Source organism: Pholis gunnellus (assembly GCF_910591455.1).
Source record: "Pholis gunnellus genome assembly, chromosome: 13".
Taxonomy (NCBI): domain Eukaryota; kingdom Metazoa; phylum Chordata; class Actinopteri; order Perciformes; family Pholidae; genus Pholis; species Pholis gunnellus.
Window position 1 is genome coordinate 6,310,528 of NC_136540.1, and position 22,692 is coordinate 6,333,219.

Below are 22,692 nucleotides of genomic sequence, written 5' to 3' on the forward strand. Positions count from 1 at the left end.
TATCATGAAAAAGTATACTAGTAGGGTATTCAACTAATCACTTGAATCGTCTAATTAACTCGAAACACCTGCAAGGGTTTCCTGAGCCTTGAAAAACACTCAGCTTGGTTCAGTAAACTAAATCACACGTATGGGGATTATCACAATATTCTAATTTTCTGAGACAGTCCTGTATTTGCCCTTTAACAAATAACACTCCTGTGATTTTAAAATTGCAACAGTCAATATTGAGATTTCGATTCATTATGCAGCCTCTAGTCTGAACACTTTGTGAATGCACTGTATAGGCTCCCACTAGCTCACATTATTTACCATACTTATGTGGACAAAACACTTCTAACAATATCACCTTGTGACTATATGGTTCCATACAAGCATGTGGTAGATTCATTGATGTCTTCTATTAAACAAAAGTCATTGTTTTTTGGAGTCAGATGAATTATTGCACGTTATTTATTGGTCTCAAGATACAACAGTCTTCTATGATCCAATAAAAACTCTAAGCATTACATTTCAACGCTAAAACAGCCACTACCTCCTAACATCACAGCAGAATAAAGATAACATTCTTTGAATGCGTCGTGAAACCACGACGAGTACTGGAGTTCAGCTGTTTGCTTTGGTGCTGTTGTGTCTCTCAGTAGCAATCACGAGCATATTGAGATTATTAGTAGATCTGAATACATGAGTTAACAGAAGAGACTACCGGCAGCTGAGTGAAAGCACAAATTAGCATCACAAGCTGCTGTAAATCATTTCCTGGAAAAACACAATGAGTTAATGATGGTTGTGGATGTATAACAAGGATGAAGGTAGTGAGGACGTGCAGAGACAGTCTCTACATCAGAATGGCATTCTCTCACAAATGCAAAACAGTGCTCAAGTAAGAGCGGGAAAAAAAAATGTTTTCCATCATCGTCAGCCTTTCTAAAGAGCAAATCCTCACATATGAGGAGCTGCAAGTTACAGATTAGCATGATCAAAGATTCAAACAATGAACTGATTAACAGATTAGTTATTGATTTATTTTTCTACTGATCAACTAAACAATTATGCAACTACTAGTTTCAGCCTTTTTTTCTGGACAAGCAGTAGGCAAAGTGTAGCTTTTATGTTTAGGATACAGGCATTTATCAGATCATTTCATTTAATAAGACATTTATTTTGGCTCAAACATTTGAACAGTGCATCCGTCGCAGTAAAACCCCATTAAGATGCATCTAGTGCAAAACCTTTTGGCATGACATTTGAGCAGATCTGATAAAACATGTTTAAATGAAACTATACTTTTAAACCGTAGCTGAAAGATGGAAAAATTATGTAAACCTAAATTATGTAGAAACAAATTATGTAGGGGCAATTTAGAGGGAAAAGGGATGAATACTTACTGTCATTTAAACTTAAGTGGTATTTCTTCTATTCTAGCCATTCTTTAAAAAAAAATTCTAAAATGACTTTGTTGTTCTTTTAAACTCAATTTAAACCTGTAAACGGAGCTTAATGTTCTGTCTTCCCTTGCATGAATTAAGGTCGCCAATGAATCAATACTGAAATAAAAGATTTTAGTGCTGAAAAGATTTTAAGACAACTGCAATTGAATTCATAGCAAGTGCTAGTCTGATATAACAGTCTTCATATTCCACTAAACAAACTGACAACATGTGCATTCATCCTGTTACAATAATTCACAAGTAGGCTTACATTATGTATTTTCTTTTAAAGATATCAAAAACGTCACAAAACTAGTCTCTGTCGGACTTTTATTATTGTAAAACTATGTTAATTATTCAACATTTACAAACAGTAAAAAGTGTTGTCAGGTAGACAATGATAATAATATTAATAGTAATAATAATAATACAGCCATTTGGGAAAAAGACAGAAAAAAATTGCCCAGTTCCTTTTGGTGGAACATTTATTCTTGAATTCATCTAATTATCTGAATGTGTCCAAATTGTTGTGCTTTCGGAAAGATCTTATAAAAAGGAGAGGAGCAGCATGTATATAGAATATACAGCATTATTGCGATGCCACACACAAACAGATACAGTATGTGCATGTGTGAGTATATAATGTGCTGCTTCTGTCCTGATCAGAGTAAAAATGTTCCACCAAAGTTAAATAATCTCATAAAATGTACAAGAAACAATACAAACATCGATTGTCGTACCTAAACGTGACGTATTACAACTAACCTGCAATCAAAGTCATCAAAGATTGTGACACTCATCGACGTACATTATATATTATTCTAGAAATACTGTAACACTAATTTAATCTCTTTACGTACATTAAACTGTACCAATACTTGCTTAGAAGTGGTTAGGCAAAATATTGTCACCATAATGTGCATTTTCATATCAATGTTTAGATTCTAAAAGTCTACTGACACATACATGTCCTTTATTGTAGGAGTAAAGTACCTCACCGTCTGTTCAGAGGTGCATTGCTGTAATTCAGTGCCGCCTGCTACATTAGAATGCATGTAAATATCTCCACACTTATGGTACAGGTTGTACATTCAAAACATACAAGGGTGTTCAAATCTAAGGCCAACAGACAATTTTTATCTGCTACATTTTTTTTTTTTAAATCTTGAACAATAGGTCCAAGCATGACATGGCAGATTAAAGTACCAAACATCTGTGAAAAGTCCAGAGAAAAAGTGATCAACCGTTTACCTAAAGCTGTTGCGATGGCCATACACTTTGAACACTCAGCATATTCCTTAAATCCTTGAGGTAATTAGATTTGTTTCTTCAAATTAAGACAATATCCAGTTTCACCACAAGCAACTATGGATTTCAGCCTTTTGTTTCACATCCTGGTCTCTGACTTTCTCTTAAGCGTTTGATTACTGTTGCCAGAGATATACACTATTGAACACTCCTCACCAACAGAACCCGATGGGTATATATACTCCCTATAATAAATAACTTCTGATTGTTGTGAGTATTTTGCTGGGCTGCAGCAGCTAAAAATGAGAAGAGCTGCAGTGACAGCAAGCAAGAGTCTTTTTCAAATTACTGTGAATCTAAAATTAAAATGGCTTATTGCTTTAATAAAATAGTGATGACACATTAATTAAAAAAACTATTACCAATTATTCATGATTTCTTTTTTTTGTTTTTATGTTGGGGGTCACTTCCTGTTTCATATTGTTATTAAAAGGCCCACAAGCCTGCTACTTCCATCTGCCATGTCCTTAAATATTTTGGTAAGTCACCAAATTTGATACTTCAAAGACGCTGTACTGTACAAAAAGAAAAAAAAATGGTGCTATTGATAAAAGACATTAGTGTGTGTTTGAGTAGTTGCATGTGTACAGTATCGCCCTAGTGAGTCCTACAGAGGTGCACAGAAACTCTCACAAGGAACACAACAATGCTGTCGCTCTTTTTTTGGCTTCAGGAAAGAGGACGTGTGGTGGAAAGGTAGGTACTCATCATGTTGTCCTACAGGGTTGACTTTTGACCTTAAGGCCTCACATCTGCCCGAAGAGGATGGAGCAGAGCAGGAAGATGGTATAGAGAAACAACAGACCCAGGCCCAGCCGGCGATCCAGCCTCCAGTGGTTCAGATGAACACACGTCACCTGAAAGCAGAGAGACGGTGGTGAGGAAAAGAGCCAAAAAGATTCACCTGGAACACAGTTTTTGCTCTGTAGAATGGGTGAGACACCAGGATATTTATTATAAAAAGGTAGGTAGAGTTATTGTCAAACCATTAATTCTGTTTTGGAGAAATCTAAGAGTGGTCATGTAGTAGAACCAGACCGATACTGGATTGTTCAGGCCAATGTCAGTATTTGAGGGTAAATAAATCCAGTAACTATATATCAAAACGTACGGTTTTGATAACTATCCCTTAAACCAGGATTCATTAAATGTTTGGTCACTTGGCCTGTGCACATGTACAGACAAACTGTGGCGAAAAAATGTAAGATGAATTATTTGATTTATTAATTCCAATATAATTTTAGGCCTCAAATATAAGAAATAATTTTAGAAAAGAGTTTCTGTTTTTGCGTTTTCACACTGAACTAGTGGCCTGGGAGACATGCAAGTCTTCAGGGTTTAATTCAGGTAAATTTTCCCTTTTTCCATGTTCAGTTATTTCATCAGACACACAGCAACAGTCCACGGTGTCTTGAACTGAATTAAAGTTTCCTCACCGTCAGAAACACGGATGCCAGCAGCAGGACGACAGAATACACAAGTCCTTTATTATTGATGGAGACCTATAGTGGAAGAAAAGCAAGTGTCACCATTTTATGACCATTTAACAGACGTGAAAGCCCAAAGTCTTGGTTTTTGACAGCCTTCTCAAACACATGCAGACATCGGTGAATTACAGACAGAAGGAAAAAAGAGATCGGTATTGTACTGAGATAAAGTATATGCATACTGATGATCCGTGCTCCACCACAAGGGTACGCAAAGCCCAGGGGAAACCCAAACCCAGCAGGATGTCAAAGATATTGCTGCCTATGGAGTTAGACACCGCCATGTCCCCCATGCCTGAAAAGAGACGGGAAAAGTGACGAGAGAAATGCTGAATTGAAGCACTTGCACCACAAAGACAGAATAGTACTTGGAGTTGGGAGATTCAGAATAACGACGTCTCCGAGGCTTTTTATTTTTACCTTGTCGAGCTACAATCAGACTTGCCATGCAGTCTGGCACGCTGGTCCCTGCTGCCAGGAAGGTTATACCCATGATGTAGTCTGGGATGTCTAGTGTGAAACTGATAATCGTGACCTGAAAGAAACATGAGGACACACCAGGGTCAAGTATACACAGAGGGAGCATTTTAAGGTAGTATAAAAGTCACTGTCTGTCCTGTTAAACCGTGATATACATCTATGCAAACAATGTAAAGAGTTCAAAGCACACTGTTAACTATAGCTGTATTGTAGGGCTGCACTGAATACCGTTATATTGGCTCTGGAGCTTTGGTAGTAACAAAGTAAGTCAACAATGAATATTCAAAGCTTCGGCCGGCGACTCAACTGCAGTGCGTGGCGGGACTGACATGAGCGTAGGGCTCATGTCAAAGCAGCACAATTCCTCTGTCGCACACTCAGAGGCTTCCTCCTTTTTTTTTCGAACAAAATGTGTGATGAGTCCGCGAATCCTGTTTTCATGTATTGTGTGAGCGGTGAACACATACAACCCTCTGTCTGCGCAGAGGCTGTAAGCCCTCGCGTAATGCAGCCTCCAGAGGCCTCCGCTCTGCCCGTTCAGCCCGGGCCCCTCATTGATTGCGCTCCGACATAAAAAACAGCGGCTCTGGCTCTGGCTCGGCTCGTCTCCATGCTAAAAGTGTCTTTCGGTTAAATTAAAAAAGGCATTCACTTTTAAGGATTACTTTATTCTAATTGTGTTTTATGCATGTTTTTTTTTATCACAAGGGGTTAATAAAAAACAAATACCTACACAGTGAACAAAGATCCTAATAGTCGAATATTTGGGTCCAGCCTTAACCAACAGCCACTTGAAGCACCTATGATGATTTCTTTTTTGTTTTTTGTTGTTGTTTCAGAATTAAAGATCACGGTCTTACCATCCACACCATGAGGTAGGAGAAGATAGCGATCCACAGGGTCGAGGCCGCAAAGGTGACCATGAACCAGCGGTGCCAGCGTGGCAGAATACAATTAGGCACAGTGCAGTAGAGCACGAGGCCCAGAGGCCACTTGATCACCCACTTCACCCGCGCACAGCAGCTACCTGTGAGGAGCAGGAAGTCAGTCAGGAGGGCACATGGTAGTCAAGGCATCAAGAAAGAAACCTTTGTCAACCAGGGATTAGCTTCAACATCAAAAAGAAGACAATCAACAAAAACAACAAAAAATCATCATCTTACTTGCACTTTAGTCAACAGTTAGTGCTGGATCTTCCTCACCTGGTATGCGCACAGGGCTGAAAATCCCATCGTCGTCCCCCTCCTCTTCCTCTGTCTGGCCCACCTCGACTCCAGGCTTGTCTCCTGGCTCTGCGTCTCCTACCTCAGGTCTCCTGCCTCCGTTCTCCAGACTGCAGGAGCCCGTCCTCTTCAGGCTGTTACTGGTTGACCCCCCTCGTGACCCCGGGCCGGCCTCGCCGTCCCGCTGATTCTTCGAGCTCTGGATCAGCCTCTGCCTCTATGAGAGGAGAACAGAAAGTTTGTTTTTTGTTTCAGAGCTCGCAGAAAAAATTGTGTTATGTGCGTTATATGTGCATCAAATACCTCACTGATGAGCATGCGTCCTGCCATGGAGAGCCTGGTGCGGGGAGAGAAGTGGGGGGTCATCATGATACGCAGGCCAGCGTCAGAGAAGGACAGTTTGTGGGGGTTGAGGATGAGAAGCTCGTCCACCATGATGACTGGAGGAGCCTCCTGACCATGGGCTTGGCCTGTGAAAAAGTTGTCGTCGATCAAACACATGACAAATAACTTTCCGTTTATATACGACACAGTGAGATGAACAGACCCCCACAGCAGGGAAGAAGAGAAGACCATTCAAACACCTTTGTTAAGAAGCACCAGGGAGGTGTTGCAAGCAGAGCCATCCTCTCCCATCTTGTTGTCTGTGTGATTCTCTGATCCGAGGCAGCACGGCCCGGAGCTGCTGAGCTGACGCGTCACAAACGCCAGAAGCTGGGAGTTGAACCTGCAACCAAACAAACGGATATCGTTTGCTTACATTCAAATATACCATAAATACGGTTTGTCCACAAGTGTGGAGAGGTGACGACTGTTTAGTCTTTTGGTAAACTTACTTCATGATTATAATGTAGATTCCATACATGGTCATGAGGAGCAGCGACTCCCACCTGCACAGCAAGTCATATATTTGCGTTAGTCTGGTCTTTGCACTGTATGTGAACTTCAAATACAACAGATAATAGAGTAAGTTAACCTTTAGTCTTTCTTTAATCATACTGTAATAGCAAGGGGTGTCAGTAATGATTTACATCAATACAAATCATAACTCAGATATTAGGAGCTTGCAGTGATTTGGCAAAAAAGAGCTGGGATACAAATCTTACAAAGTATATTCAGAAGGACAGCGGTGAGGTGAAATACGCCGGGACAGCTTGGCACGCTGCGATTCAATTAACAGCCTGCCGTATATCACTGATGAATCCACACCTTCAACCCACATTAAAGCCATGAATAAATCTGCTCTTTCATTAAAACCACTGACACATGCAACAGTAGAGGGACACGTCAGGTTGACTGATGGGAAAACATTCAGTACAGAGTGGAGAGGCTTCGAGCACAACTTCACCTGCTTCCAAGGTGCACTGAAAAGGGGAACAAGCCAGCATCTCTTGTAGTATATAGAACAACTTTACTATTTAAATCAAAGCGTTTGGGCTTGTGGCCTTCATCGGGGTCAGGGTTAAATATTCAGGACAGGAAGCTAAGAATGCATCAACAGCACCAAATGAGGAAAAGCTACACAAAAGAAATTAATCGAACAGCTAAGCTCCAAATCACTGACCATGTGTGTGAGGACACGAATGAAACAAATGAAAAGTCATTACTTTTCTGAACACGTTGCTTGTTCAGCCCACTCTGAAATGAGCTGACACGAAATACATATTCAGATGTTATTGTTACTGTCGAGTACGAATCAAGAACCAAATCGATTTAACATGTTCCACAATCACTGATTGTGGAACTTGTTGACACCCTAATCTTCATGATTGTAATAACAGTCATTTGAGGGGGAGGTTGTTGACACCAATCAGAGCGTGAGGGGACCGAGACTCATTTGCAGATCTTTGTCGGCATGAATACAGATGCCTGCTGCAGAAATGCTCCTTGGGAAATGTGATCATATGACACAAACAGAGCTGAAGGTACGTGGACTCACCAGACAACTGTGGCATCATAGATAACCTAAAGAGGGGGAAAATGTATTCTTTAAAAACACAATGCGGAGGTGTAGAAGATTTACACACAATAACTGATTATTGTGACTCAAAAGCACCAACCAGCCAATCTCACCATTATGAGCGCGAGTACAGAGAGGATGTAGTAGGAGGAATCTCTAAAAAGCGACCACCACGTCAAAACCACCGTCTGTGGAGAAAAGTTAAATAAATGTCAGTGTTCCTTCACTCGGGAGCAACTGCGTGCAAGATATTGTGCACGTTTTTTCCTACCTGGCCTGCAAAGATCCCACACAGGCCAATGATGACCAGGATGTTGAAGACGGCAGAGCCAACAATGGTGCCGACTCCAACGTCTCCTTTGGTGATGAAAACACCTGAGGGTGGGTGACACAGAGAGACAGATGGGAGGAGAGGAAGTCAAACCTGTGCATTTGGTATCTGGCTTTGAATGCAGATTAGATAAAATCCCCTCAATCTGTCGTCTCCTATCTCATCTCCCCGTTTTCTATTTTCTATTCTTTTTAATTACACACAGAAACACACGTCACCCAGCTCTCTATTTAGACTTCACTAGTCACTAATCTCTAAGAAAATACCTAAAAAAATAAGGAAAATCCTTTTTAAGGTTGTAAATTAGACTCTGCTGACATCTCCTGGATGGGCTTGGCACTGCAGAGGCAGTGAAGACTTCCAATGTGTTCAAATATTCAAATGTTAATACATGAAAACTATTTTTGGCACGCTTTTGTCAAAACTGCCACAACTGGTATTTGGTCGTGATTGGCTGAGCTACTAACCAATGAGAGAGGTAAAAAGCTCCGGAGCAGAGCTGCCTGCCGCCATAAATGTCGCCCCAGCCACATCTTCACTGAGCTGCAGGTTCTGAAAGACAAAAACAAAAAAAAGCTCATAATAATAATAATAAAAATCAAATATGAATCTACTAAAGAAAATGATATCTGATGGCAGGTTGGTGCCATTTTCTCACCTCGGATATTTTCTCAAGGGAAGGGACAAAGTAGTCGTCACAGACGATGGCCAGAGCGTAGAACATGTAGATGGCCTGGACAGCACAGTTGAGCACAGATAAGAGAGTGGAGGTACACATGCATACCTTGCCTTTTAATACAAATAAATGAGTTGTGTATGTCTTGGTCTCTTAATACATGTTGGCCTCTGCAGATTTCAGGAGACATCGTGTGACATACTCACACAGAGTGCATGCAGACAGACGGCCCCCTTCTTCCTCTGCTCCTTGGTAAAGATGTCCTCTGGAAACTCGTGTATGGCTGCGGAGGGACAGACATGATAGATGTACAGTTATTTTTCTCAGTTGATTTCTTTTTCCACTCAAAGACAAGCCTGCAAAGCTGCAAACGAAATGCCATTTTGACATTATTTCACCAAAAGAAAAGTAAAAATACAGTGGCTACAAATAGCCTGTGATATAATGATGATTTCACTCATAACTCTTTTGACCTTGAGGCATTGATTTGTACTTGAATACAAAATGTTCACCTTAAATTTTGACATACAGTCATTTACTTATTGTTCTCTGCCTTATGGAATAGTTTTACCAAATGAAATGATTTGACTAACTTCATTCTGATTTCTGATGTACAACTACAAAGCTTAATTATCTAAGTATTACCATATTTAATGATAACCATTCATATTAAAATAACTTAAAATGACAAAGAACAGAAGTCATAATTTCAAATTTGTTTCCTTTTCCCCGTGTGTCTTCATTTCTTTCAGACGTGGTACAACCCACCATACCATCATGTAGACACAGTGTTTGTGTTGCGCTGAAGAGTGAGACAGGAAGTGAAACTGGCAGCTGCTTCCTGTCCTTCCTCGAGTTTAAAATTTAAAAAAAATAGAAACTGTTAATGACAGCCTAGCTTCCCTCTATTCCCTTGACGTTTCAACAGAAAGCCTCGAGAGTGTGGTGCAGCTCCAATTCACAACTCGAGCCGAGCTGGTTGAATAAAAACTGCTGGGGAGCGTGGAGCTATTAATAGCTCTTCTGCTGTGTGAGACAACGGTGGGTCGGCAAAGCACACAATAAGCACAGTGCAGCCGTCATGATGCATGGAAACTGAACAACAGACAGCATGGATTAAGAGAGGGTCCCTTGTGATCGGGGATATGAGATTTGATCCTTGACCCTCCAGTGTCAGAGAGTGAGAGGAGGAGGCCACATGGTCCCGAGGAGGGGGACAGTAATTTGGCTATGTTCAGTTCGAAAATGTAAATGTTTGTGCAGTGATGTTTACACATTTGTGTCTGTGCCAGAGTGCAGCACCGCCTGCCTTGGATGCTTGTTGTGCCATGAAATGCTTCTTGTGCATCATTTTCAAGGAGTTGAAGTGAGTTTTTTCTGACGGTCGGTGGGGTCTTTGTTTCCTTCTCTCTAAGAGGACAAAGCCTATTCTCTCTGTGCCAGCTGTTATTGCAGGACAGGCCTCGTGTCTGCTAAATCACAGAGGCTTAAGCATGCAAAAACTTTGTCATCCTATCGCACGAAAGAGGCGGCCAGAATGCGACGCCGCGCTGCATGCGTCTTCTCAAGCGGCCTGTCATGCTGATCAGCTGTTGGGACATCTGTGCTCTCTCTGTGGCTTTGTTTCTTCCACCTTTCTTCTTTTGCGCTCCTCTCGGCCCTGGAAGCCTTCCAGTCTCCTTTCTGCCCCAAAACATAAACTCTCAGGTTATGCTGTCGGTAGAAACCCGAAGGGGCTGCAACGTGTACCTCAGATGGATGCTTTGAGGAGTTGCTCTGGTGAAGGCAGTTGCTATGGCGACACTCTCCCTGGGGGCAGCTTTTCCTTTTTTTTTTTTTTTTTTTTTTGGGATGGGTGGCAGTAGGAAGCCAAAGGCAAGGCAATTGCCTGAACAGTGAGAAAGGGGGAGGTGAATATGTGTTTCCCATGGTTAGGATTTATGAAAAATGAAAAAAAAAGAGAGAGAAGTGACAGCAGATCTTGCCTGTAATGTCTAAAAATATTTATTTTTCCCTTACAAACCCTCAGGAGAGGTCTGAGAGAGCGAGGGAGGGGGAAGAATAGCTTTGAGATACACAGCATGTCTCAGCTTACTGGTCTACTGAAGGCTAATGGACAGGAATGTCTCTTGCCGAAACTCTTATGGCGTGATTTCACAACGCAAACACCAAAAATTGAATCAGCCGGGGTTCGAGAAGATTGCACATCTGCAACTTCCCAAATCTGGGATTTAAGCCAGATGTGCCATCAGCTTGATGAAGTCGGTAGTTTTGTAATCGGAGGTCGAGCTGCATTGGTGTGCCGTTACTCTGACAACACGAGTGCCTCTGTACTCAGACCTCTAACATCACTTCTCTCCGTGCTCGGTGTCTTTATAATGCCAGAATCATAAAATGCTCCCACAACGCTTTCACCCTCGATCCAGTTCTGTCTGTCACCGTCTTCACAGCAGCTCACATATCTTTGTTTCCTTCCTGCACAAGCTGAAGTGCTCTGAAATCTGATCATCCACAAGTGTAAATAGCTGCATACATTTCTTCAACCTACGCACATTTATTGCACATAAACTGCAGCCATGAAACATGAAGGACATCACAGACGGAGTGAAGCTTTCATAAACCGGTTGCATCATTGATCTATGTTACCAATCAATGAAAGGCTTTTCATTTATTATGTGTCTATTTGTAAGCGTGAACAGATAAGTTCAAACTCCATTCATCTAGAACAGATCACTTAATTTAACATAATACTGAGGCTGCGTGATGATCAAACTCCAGCAGAGGCAACACTTTGATCTAGTCAGCTTCCAGGTTACATGTGAAGTGACAACCTGTCGGTAATAAGAAGCTGTGACAGGAGAGAAGACCTCTACACAGACTAAACTAAAGGATAACAACATGCAACAACTTTTTGGAGAATACAGTTTTATGTGACATCTAAATTAGTTTGTGTGTGTTTGTTTAAGGTGGTTCGATTATCATGGGTGCACCCATGATTAAAGCAGATCCAAAACTAATTAAAAGATGTGCAGAACAAAATCAGCAACCTGCTCTTGACAGATGGAGATCTGAATATAACCATCGTTTGGAAAGATACAGGGAGGCCTTTAAAGTTCATTAAATAGACTTCACTGGAAAGTGCATGAAATGCAAATGTCAAAAAGGCATCGTGATGCATACAGAACTATCAACTGTGTGCACATATACTAATGGGGAGTTAGGTATTTAAATGCTAAATGGATTGAGGTTAAATTACATTTACATGAAATGCTGCTCAACAGTTAACCAAGCAGACCAAGACAGCACTAGATGTTTGGCAAAAATATTTGTTCTTCTCAATGAATGAAACATAATTCTCGTGCATCGTGAATGTACTCGTCATTCTGTTGTGATATCTGAGACTTAATGATGGCTTTACTTATTGTATCCTTGTTAACCAGCATGTATGGGAGATTTATGCTGACTGTAAAGCAACAAAAAGACAGCGATGAATTATAACAGAAAATAACTCTGTGATGGAAAAAAAGGACACCGAACCACTGTTTTAAATATTAACTCCACAGCATTATAAAAGCCAGCAGGCACATGTTAAAATGAGACACTGTTTGTCAGGAAGCAAAGCGTAAGTTTACCCCTAATGCATCTGCTATTAGCCTAACAAACCGAGTATCTGACTGTGCTGTATAAAAGTTTATTAGCTTTTAGTTGACTCCACTACAGCATTTATAGCAATCATAAAACACTGTTGCCTATTTCAAACTGAAGGAAGGCATAAACCATCCTGGTTTACTTTGGTGTCCTTTTGATCACATAATGACAGATAATAATGTTAGTCTTAAGTCTCAGTAGCGAATACAGCGTGAAAAAAAAAAAAGAAGTGAAATCTGTACTGTTATGGGTGCTTCACAGAGTACAGATCCTTTCTTATATGTGTATTTTATCCGAGGTCCAGATCAATAGAGCCAGTGCTGCAGATCATTTCTTCCAAGTGTAAGGTCGAGGCCGAGCAAATACTTCAGAAGGCACAAGAAGTGAAATCTCCACTCAGTGAGAGCAGTGCGGATGTGAGGAGCGGAGCTCTCTCTGAGTCGACCTGCTGCAGGGGAGCTGAATGAAGAGGCAGTGGGCGGTGCAGAGTAATGGTATCGATCTGGGAGTCTGCAGGGGTCCTGGAGTCAAGCTCTGGTATCGACGTATCGTGCTACAACCAAACCCCCCCAAACCCACACCCACACCCCACACACACACTCACACACACACACCTCTGCAACAAGCCTGCATGTTTCATGAGGAATCAAAGAATAAATATCTCATCCAGGTGTTTAATGTAAATTCAATTATGCATTTGTTCTTTGATTTGCTTTCCTTTGAGGCGGTTTAAACGCAACTATGATGAAACGATAGCAGGGCTTCAAACCGCACCAACCACCTCGCCCATCGATACGAACACTAAACATCATGCGACACTGGTGTGACATACAACAGACATCCGTCATATTCTCCATCAACTCGTCGGGTGAAGAAAAGAAACATTAAGTCACAGACGAAGCGGCTAAATATCTTCCCTTTAGTGACAATCAAGACTTTTAAGAGGAGTTTTACGATAAGCCTCACTCAGACTCGGCCTTATTGTGGACGGAGAGTGAAAAAGATCCAACAGAATTCTGATTAAAATGTTCCAACAGCATCCTGATAAAAGACCAAGACCATGCATTTGAAGACAATTTCTGTAAGATTATCTGCCAGCTTCTCTTTCTCAACTCTTTCCCAAAAAAACCCCCCTAAACCACGGCTGTGGAAAAATACTATTCTCAGCCGACTGTCGCTTGCCAAAATAAACAACACAACAAGCCTCGACGACACACACACAGCATGAGCCATTCACTTCATTTACATCATTTATATTCACCCCCTCTCCTCACGGTCTATTTTTAGTCCTTTGGACTTTTTTTAATGCGTGAAAGAATTGTCTGGGCTTCAAAATGTTGCGTTCAGTTGCTTAGCAACAACGGTCTCTCTCGGGCTCCTTTCAGCTGAAGGCGGGTCACGCCGTCTCCATCTTGTTAAGCAGCGGAGGGATGAAAAGAGAGAAAGACAGCCTGGACGTTACTGTGCAATCCCCAAGATAATATCCCACCGAGGCCCGGGGCAGGCTTTTTAATCACACTACAGATTGTGCAATCACTGTCAGGCGGCCCGCTGAGGAAGAGGGCGGCAACCTGAGCCTGGAGCCTGCGCTCACTGCTGTGTCGTATACTACCTGTCCAGCCCTTTGTTCGCCTGCAGTGTATTACTACAGCGAGGTATTTACCCGCAGTACGCTTGTGTCTTTGTAAGAGATAATGAGGGAGATCTGTTTGCAGCCAGGAACTCAATAAAGGTTAAGTGTGTTATCGGGTAGCACAACACAAATTGCTGAATAGAGCAAATGGAGCACTGGTAGAGACACTGAGTCTCATTTTCTCTCTCAAGGGTGGAATACAAAATAAAAAAAACACTTCTAATGTAATGAGAGGACAAGCCGTGACAGTGAGGTGCTTGTAATGTGTGAATGTACTCCAAGTGCCAGACCAATTGTCACAGAGTCTGTGTGTTCGTGAACCTGTCAAATGTAAGCTCTCCAAATATATAACTTGTGATGCCACTGAGCTGTGGAATCGTTTTTCCAGATAAGATTATCAGGAGCTAGAACTGTTCATCATATACCTATTAAAGATTAAAAAGAAGAAGAAAACAGATTAACAAAGGCTTAGAGATTTGAGGTTTGGTGATAAGAAGTTAATGAAGTCAAGGCTACACCTCTAAAATAAATAAACAATTGTATGTACTATCTAGTAAAACTACTTTTAAGTCAAACCTTTCATACGGAAGAACAGCCGGTGCCAGATGTACGTTATGCAAACATTTAGCAAAAAAAATTAGCATTCCCTGACATGATGATCTTTCCCCAACTGCTGTGACAAACATACTGTATATTTGAAAAGTGCTTACAAGTCTCTACGAGTTCGTCTCAGTCATGTCACGAAAAGCCTGTTTCACATTTTTAAAAAGGATAAAATAATTCATTGTGTGCAGGGTTTTTTTTTAGGTTGCACACCCTCAAGTGGGCAGAGTATATTTAAGGTGGTATTTAAGGGTGTGCTGTAGACAGGTCATTTGCATGGTATATTATTAGCAAAACTTGATTTGCATAAATTTCTCTGAGAACACAATAACCGTGCAGTTGGCATACAACACGACGTTGTGACTGACAGCCTAACGACTGACAGCATGCAAATGATGTGAAGATACAGAATTGTAGTCTGTCGGTAAGGCAAAAGATATCTTATTGTGCAGCTGTGTTATTTTATCTGTCTTATTCTCCTCACACAACAATAAAGACATTTCCTCTCCGATCTGAATTTTTAATAATAACAATGTCAGCTTTGATGAATGCGGCTCATGTCAGCCAGCGAGCTAATCAGCCTGGGAACCAGAGAAAAAGAGGTCTCATTATGGCTGTCGATCGGCTGCATGTCTCAGCGACAATAAGGAGCCGTTTGAATCTGTGCAGACTATTCAGGGCGCAACCAGAAGGAAGCAATGGAAGGTAACGTGGCGCCTGCTAAAGACAGACTACCTTAGAAAATCTAATCTGACTTTCACTCTGGCAGCCTCCTCTTGTGCGCTCCGTCTGTCTCCTTGAGTCTGTCGGTGCGCAAGCTTGACACCGACTACACACTCCTGACAACTGACACAATGCCGAATGACCTTTCAGTTCACCTGCAGGGGGAGAGGCAGAAATCTCTGGTACACGCCGCCTTTCTTGATTACCTACATACACCACACAAATGCACATGTTTAGCGTCGCTAAACTTCTTTGGACTCAAAACACAAAGCGTCCAAATTATCTCATTTACCAACGCAAACCATGCAGCCGTCATGGTCTTGTGTTTGTAATTCCGAATACTGTAAACACTCATTTAGGCATGGCTAATATGATGATATTATGTACTGTCAGGTGTTTCTATTATTTTTTCGACACAATTATTATTATACTGTATGATGCAATACAGTTCAACAGCACCACGAAAATGTAAAATATCACAACACATCAATTTCTTCACACACTGTGAGGAAGACGTTATCCATATCACCCCCCCTACACTGAATGATTAAGTGTCGGAGACAGTCTCGGAGAGTTTGCTGGTCTGAACCCGAGGAACAGGCGGCATTTATCCAGGTAAAGAAGAGTGACTCACCTGCTCGAGGCTGATCCACGCTCTGGTTGTCCGACTTCTCCTCCATCAGCCGGCGAGTCCATCGCAGCTCCCCACCGTTCACGCCTGGCCGAAACCCAGAATCTGTCTCTGTTACAAAACAACACCAGAGTCATTTTAGTGCAAAGACGACCTCACACAGTCCAAGACCCCTCTGTGCTGTGATTTATGGACAGACATTCTTCAGTTTGCTTAATTGTTTCGTCAATAAAATGTAGAGCTGAAACAATCAGTTGATAAACAAGAAATATCTTTGTCTATATTAAAGATTAAAACTATCACATTTGGCTTTAGTAAACTGATAGATCATTTCCCCAAAGATTAATCAATTATTCAATACAATAAGTTGCAGTACTAATAAAACATTTAAAATGTCCATATCACAGTTTCAACAGTCCAAGGTTATGTCTTGTTATGTCCGATCAAAAGTATAAAACCCCAAAAGCAGTAAATCCTAAAATGTCAGAAATTGGGAGAGTTAATCGTTTTTTTTTGGTTTGATAACCGACTTAAAATCATTAATCGTCCGTCAAACCTGCTGATTACTTTTGTGTTGATCAACTAATCAATTCATCCAGCTCTACTTTGATTTTTTTTTTTACAGCCAGTAGCAATCAAAAAACGTAACAATGTTTTCAAAGAACCTCTGACTGAAGTTTAATAAATAAAGTATCTATTTCATAGTGATTGTCTCCAGAGTGTACTTGTGTCAAACGACAACTCAACAGCCTGTAGTTTCATGTTTCTGGCTCGAGGAGATAGCAGCACGTTCAGTGATTCATTCCCTGCTGCCGTCAGCTGTCCCAAGCCATCAGCACTGAAATCTTTATGGTGTTTATTTCAGCTCTGTATTTCATTCCTCAATAGCTATTTTCTGTGTGGCTTTCAGTATTTACTACGCTGACAGGCGAGGAACTCCCCACAGATATATCTGACTCATCTCTCCTACGGGGGAAAAAACCCACCACCACCCACAGAGATCTTTCCACTATTGCAGAGAAGATAGTGAGTCGGTTATTATTACACTTTGTACGACAAACTGTCCTTTTATTTACAAGGCAGCATGGTGTCTGTGCCTGATGCATTTTCTGATTGCCAGGCGATGGCGAGTCCCTTTGTACCTTTCAGCTCAATGAGCCCATTTCACGAGGGCAGCGGTCATGGCTGAGAGCAGACGTGAAGGCTTTCATGTCGAGGCATCAAGAGGAGCTCGACTCGTATGAAATTCAAATGGGTTTCTGCCACAGATGGCTCTGCACCATTTTCCCACCTATAGCTGGGAGAAATCTCTAGCACCTAAACCCCGTCGTGTCTCATTAGAAAAAGGAGAGATGGATGGATAAAAACTGGATGGATGGATGCTGATTCCAGTTCTTTTACAGATTCAGATTTTATTAACTCAAGACTAATCGAACAACATGTAAATCAAAACAACAATTGCTAAAATGGTTTGTTGATTATAAGTAAATGATAGAAAACCAATCTGCAACAACTTGGACATCTGATTAATTGTATAAGTAATTTTGCAAAAATGACAAACATTGTCTGGTTACAGCTTCTCATATGTGAAGGTTTGCAGTGATTTTTCTGTTTCATTGTAATCGATTGGTTTAGGGATTGTTCGCGAACAAAAATAAGTAAAATACAAGCTTTGAATCACATTGGGCTCTGGGAACTTATGAAGAACATTTTTTTATCAACTAGTCTAACAAATTATCAATATATAGGCGCTGTATGTGTTGTAATCGTAGCTTCTCTGTGCTTTGTTTTGGTTTAGTGCATATGAGCGTGCCCCACTGGCTAGCTCATGGCCGCCACTCTGCACTGCACTTACAGCTGATAACGCCGTCACGACCGACAGCGTTGTCGCTGAAGTGTAGTGCCCACCCTCTGGTTCCCCGTCAGGTAAACACTGTTTGCCATGACAGTACATTTGCCGTAATTTGTACTGTTAGCTCTGTGAACATCGTTAGCTACGAGCCGCCAGCTCAGGAGTCGCCATGTTGAGAGCCGTTGAGAGCCAATCGAAATGCTCCCAATCTCGTGTCCTGCACATTCTAAAAATCCTTTCAAGTCCTTATTCTCTATGCTTGCCTGCGTAAAGTAAATCTAAATGCGATACTTGTCTCCCAGATGATCGTCATTCTGAAAGTTAGATCCACTCTCTTTGATTCCTTTCCAAGCTTTTTTAGGGTTCCAGACAGTGTTTAGCTGAGGTAGTAAGCCACATAGGTCTTGGCTCCTCTCATCTTGATCAGACACACCGTCTTCACTCCGACCCTGAGCCTTGCATTGAAGTTGCTTAAAATGTTGGTGATCCATGGTGTTTAAGCTAACTTTACTGTAACAGTGATTGTTCCTCGAGATAAGACTGTCTGCTAAAAATGTAAACATAACGGAAAGAGGTTACAGAAAGATCAGTGATGAAGCTGATGAAACATGAAATGTGCAGTTTGTATGGAAATATCTTAATCCTGCCGTCACATGCCTCAACATAAACATGTTGGTTGAGTGCAGCATGGTAAGTGTAAATACCAACATTAATTCCTCTCTCTCTACGCAACAGTGTAATCAGGCAGACTGTGGGGAACCTCCAAGCCAGATGCTTACTTTGTGACATTAATGATTTTGTTTTTGTCGTAAGGCAGCAAATAATTCAAAATGCAAGAATTCATCTTGTTGCAACACATGATGAGCACAGATCAAATAGTGTCACTGCTGTAAATCATTATACAGCACCTATTTGATTCAAGGCCCGGAAGACCAACTCTTCATTTAAAACATGAATGTCTTAAACCATACACCATCACCTGCTCTCCTCAGAAGGGACAAACCAGTGTTGCCTCCTTCTTTAGCAGAAACAAGACATTTGATCCCGTCAATAACACATCGACTGGAAAGACCGGCTTCCTGAGGTCTTACCCCAAACACTGCCTCCACAGGACAGGACAGCAGTCGGTTAGTAAATGTCTCGGACCGTAAAATCCTCAATAGTGGCAATGCGGATAAGCATTTGCTGCCTCTGAAACCCAAGCCTATGGATATTACTTTATAAAAAATAATATTTGTATTTCAGCCCGACACTCTAAGCTCCATTTCCATGTAGATAACACTGCAGTCCTCCACTCTGACATTTAGACAGAACATTTAGCAAGTGTCATGTTGCAGTAAACAGAGAGCTGATGACAATTTTATTGAGTCTTAAAATGGAGCTTAACCACAGGTCTATAAATATCTTGACTGTATGTCGAAGTAAATATGTACATGTAATGTATTTATCTGGATTGTCATGTAATAATAAGTGCTACAATTGACACAAGCTCTGCCATGGTGATATTAATATACGATCCACTTCCTACTTTGTACGGTTCTTAATTATTTAGTGACAATTTCCCTTTTTGGAAACAGCTGCCATGGCTTCATTCAACACGACAACTTTCATGTAACCAATTTCCCAATTATTCTGGTGGCATTAGAATTTTGTCTTTGTAGAAAAATGAGTCAAATTGACACGATGTGTCTTCTACCTGGGGTCAGACATATTCTAATTCTACAAAAAGTGACTTTACAAGCAACTATGATAAACATTTTTGTATTACTAATACATCACATGACAACTAGCATGTGAAACCTACAGAGAATAATACGCTAACTCTGCTGTTCCCCTCAGCTCTACGGACCATTTTAGCGCGTTTAAGTTTAAGCTAGTATATTTGTTTTCCAGCCCACAATTTGTCGTAACAGACAGCAGCTAAAAGGAGAGTGATTATTAGACTGACATTCATCAGGAGGACAAAACCACGACTCCAAAGGATGCTATTCTGATGTTGCTTTGTTGGATGTGTACATAAGCAAGAGTTTATATACATGATAGCTGTATAAACTTTAAAAGATGATAAGTCCGTTTATTTCCACAGCCCCCGGGTGACCCAAACATTTTATTTATTGCAGGTTCAACACCTGCTTAACTGTTCAAAAGCTAGTCGTTTTGCTGTAATGGAAACTGTTTTGTGTGAGCCACACAACTATCAAACCTTTTCAATCAACACTGAACTTAAGTCTGTCCAGTGTGTTTTCAGACATAACATGGGACACACAGGGGATCATTATGTGTCAGCTGTTAGACGCACTGCTGCTGTGATTTATAAATGTTTGTAAAGGAATCCACCACCTGCATGTGCCGACGAGGGACAGCTATGTTGGATATAAAACGTTGTCTAGTGAGGCTTGAATTGTTCAGTTATGAATCAATTCCCCACGTTTGCAAGCATGGAAAGTCTTCAGCAAAGAAATCTGTTGAATGTATTAATTGCTTCAAACAATGTTTGTTGCCTCTGCAAAATCGTTCTTCCTAGAGACTGTTCCTTTCACAACTCCAACATAATAAATACATTTTTCATCAAGCCAGTGGCGTTATTGTAAATTATTTTTCCGATATCCAAACCAATGTTTTTGTCAGAATTAGAATGATATTGATACGGACTGTTGGATAAGCACATCCAGAGATGGTTGTACTAGCAGTGGTATTCAGGATGCTACAGTATGTGTGATATTTTCCAAGTATGCGAGAGTAACCTTCCTGTGGCCATTACAAACAGCAGACCACATGCCTTGCCCCGTGCCTTGCCCCGTGCTTTTATATGGTTTAAGTTGAGCGGCCTTGATCTCAGTTCAAAAAACCTCTTCTGGTTGTTGGCACACACTCATAATTTAAAGGTGAAGTATAAATATTAATGACACGGCTCATTCACCAGGACACTCTTTCATGGAGGAGCGGACTGCAACACTAAGGGTGAAATATAAATGTAAATCAAAAACTCCTGTTTTTACCACTGAAACAAAGTTCACTCATTCATATCGTTATAATGCACACAGGATTAGAGAGAATGACGCTGTCGGTGCTGAAGCTGCTGATGAGTGTGCGTGTGTGTGTGTGACAGAGTGTGACCACATCAGCAAAGGTGGTGAGAGGATAATGAGCGAGGGGGAGATTGCCTTTAGGTGTACTGCTGCAAATGAGACATTGCAAAATCTATCGAAGAACCACGCTCTAAACATTTATGGATACGGATGTGACTGGGAACGGTAAATAATGTGATAGAGGTTGATAATTTTAACGTTTTAAATGACAGTAACTGTAAACAATCCAAGACAAATACAATAAATGTACCAATCAAGTATCTACAATTAACCACAACTTATTTAGGCAAATGAAAAACATATTCTTAACAGTGACAACCTGGGAAAAGGCAGACATTAAACGGGCAGGCAGACTATTAAGAGATGCATCATATTCTGCTGAGATTAGGATAAAATAACCATGGTCAATCTGCAATAACCCATAACTGAACTGATCCCCAGTGATTGGATTTATACATGGCACAACCTCTGTCTGCTTTATGTAATCAACAAACTGTCACCTTCCTGCATTGTACGCTGGGAGACAGTGAGCAGAACATGTTGGAAACTAAGATTTAAATATTTAGAACAGCGATTCAGCTGTCAGACATGCAGTAATGTTCGTTTACTTTAAAGACAATATTTTGCCTTAGAAATGGCACACGGCTGGACAGTAATCACAATCAACTTCTACAACTGTATTCTTTCTTCAGGCAATTTAAATGTTATAATAATGTCTATTTTAACGGATGGAGAATGCAGCACCCGTCTACAGTAGAATTTCTAAACCAGCATACACTGCATTTATGTAATATTCATATTTTGATCCACATAAAAGAAGACTTTTAGATCCATGGATAAGAGGAGGGGGGAAGGGGAAGTATATTGGATCTTTGCTCCAAATGAAGATAAAGTATTACATACATGCTCTGAATACCGGTATTATGCAGCATTTTCTACTAGTTAGCTCTTTATTGAGACAATAACAGATTTATATGGATCTGTTTTGTAATGTGTTAGAGTAAAATGTATTTTACCATTTCCTTTCCTTTTGATTGGATCTTTTTATTTATTTTTTCTAAATCTAACTTTAGGTCTAGCATCGATCTAAATTGTGGGCTCTATATAGCTGCATTCCAAACGTCTATAAAATCATATAAAAATCACCTGATTTATATTGTGCACACTGTATGTCTTAGATTACGTTTTCACATATTGATGTAATACCAATTTTCCAGTGTGAATCTAAGAATGTCCATAGGACTGTTATTATTGTGCAAGCACGCAGGCGCGTGCAAGTCTGTGTGTCTATATTAAGGTCTCACCTGGTGCCTGGATGACCTGTGCGAGCCAAATGACGGCGACCAGCCCGACTCCACAGCAGCAGAACCGCTGGAAGGGCCGCCGGTGCCTCGCTGCTGCTCTCATTCTTTAGACGGCCGCATTTCCACCGAAAACATCTGTTGCTCTCTTCCTGACACTTGTTTCACACTTTCTCTGCAAACAAACAGCTCCAGCAGCAGCAAACGCCAAGTCTGCCAAGTTGTGTCAAAAAATAAATACAGAAAATCCCCTCAACCACAAGCCCGGTTCCCCCTCTCCAGACTCAGAGCAGACGCTGCGCTGGCTCACTCCGCCA

At 41.0% G+C, this 22,692-nt stretch overlaps 1 protein-coding gene across 1 annotated transcript; it reads right to left on the bottom strand.

The window, feature by feature from the left end:
* Positions 1–450: 450 nt before the first annotated feature.
* On the bottom strand, positions 451–22,620 carry LOC306705392 (sodium/potassium/calcium exchanger 3). Its single transcript, XM_079172139.1, has 17 exons — positions 22,379–22,620; positions 16,137–16,244; positions 9,102–9,178; positions 8,878–8,952; positions 8,687–8,771; positions 8,160–8,263; positions 8,002–8,076; positions 7,868–7,893; positions 6,765–6,818; positions 6,513–6,655; positions 6,232–6,398; positions 5,908–6,145; positions 5,566–5,732; positions 4,646–4,760; positions 4,408–4,520; positions 4,175–4,240; positions 451–3,595 (listed from the first exon to the last, which is right to left on the bottom strand). The coding sequence occupies exons 1-17, from the start codon at positions 22,479–22,481 to the stop codon at positions 3,485–3,487; spliced, it is 1,827 nt and encodes a 608-aa protein (XP_079028265.1). The 5' UTR covers positions 22,482–22,620; the 3' UTR covers positions 451–3,484.
* Between the last annotated feature and the right edge of the window lie 72 nt (positions 22,621–22,692).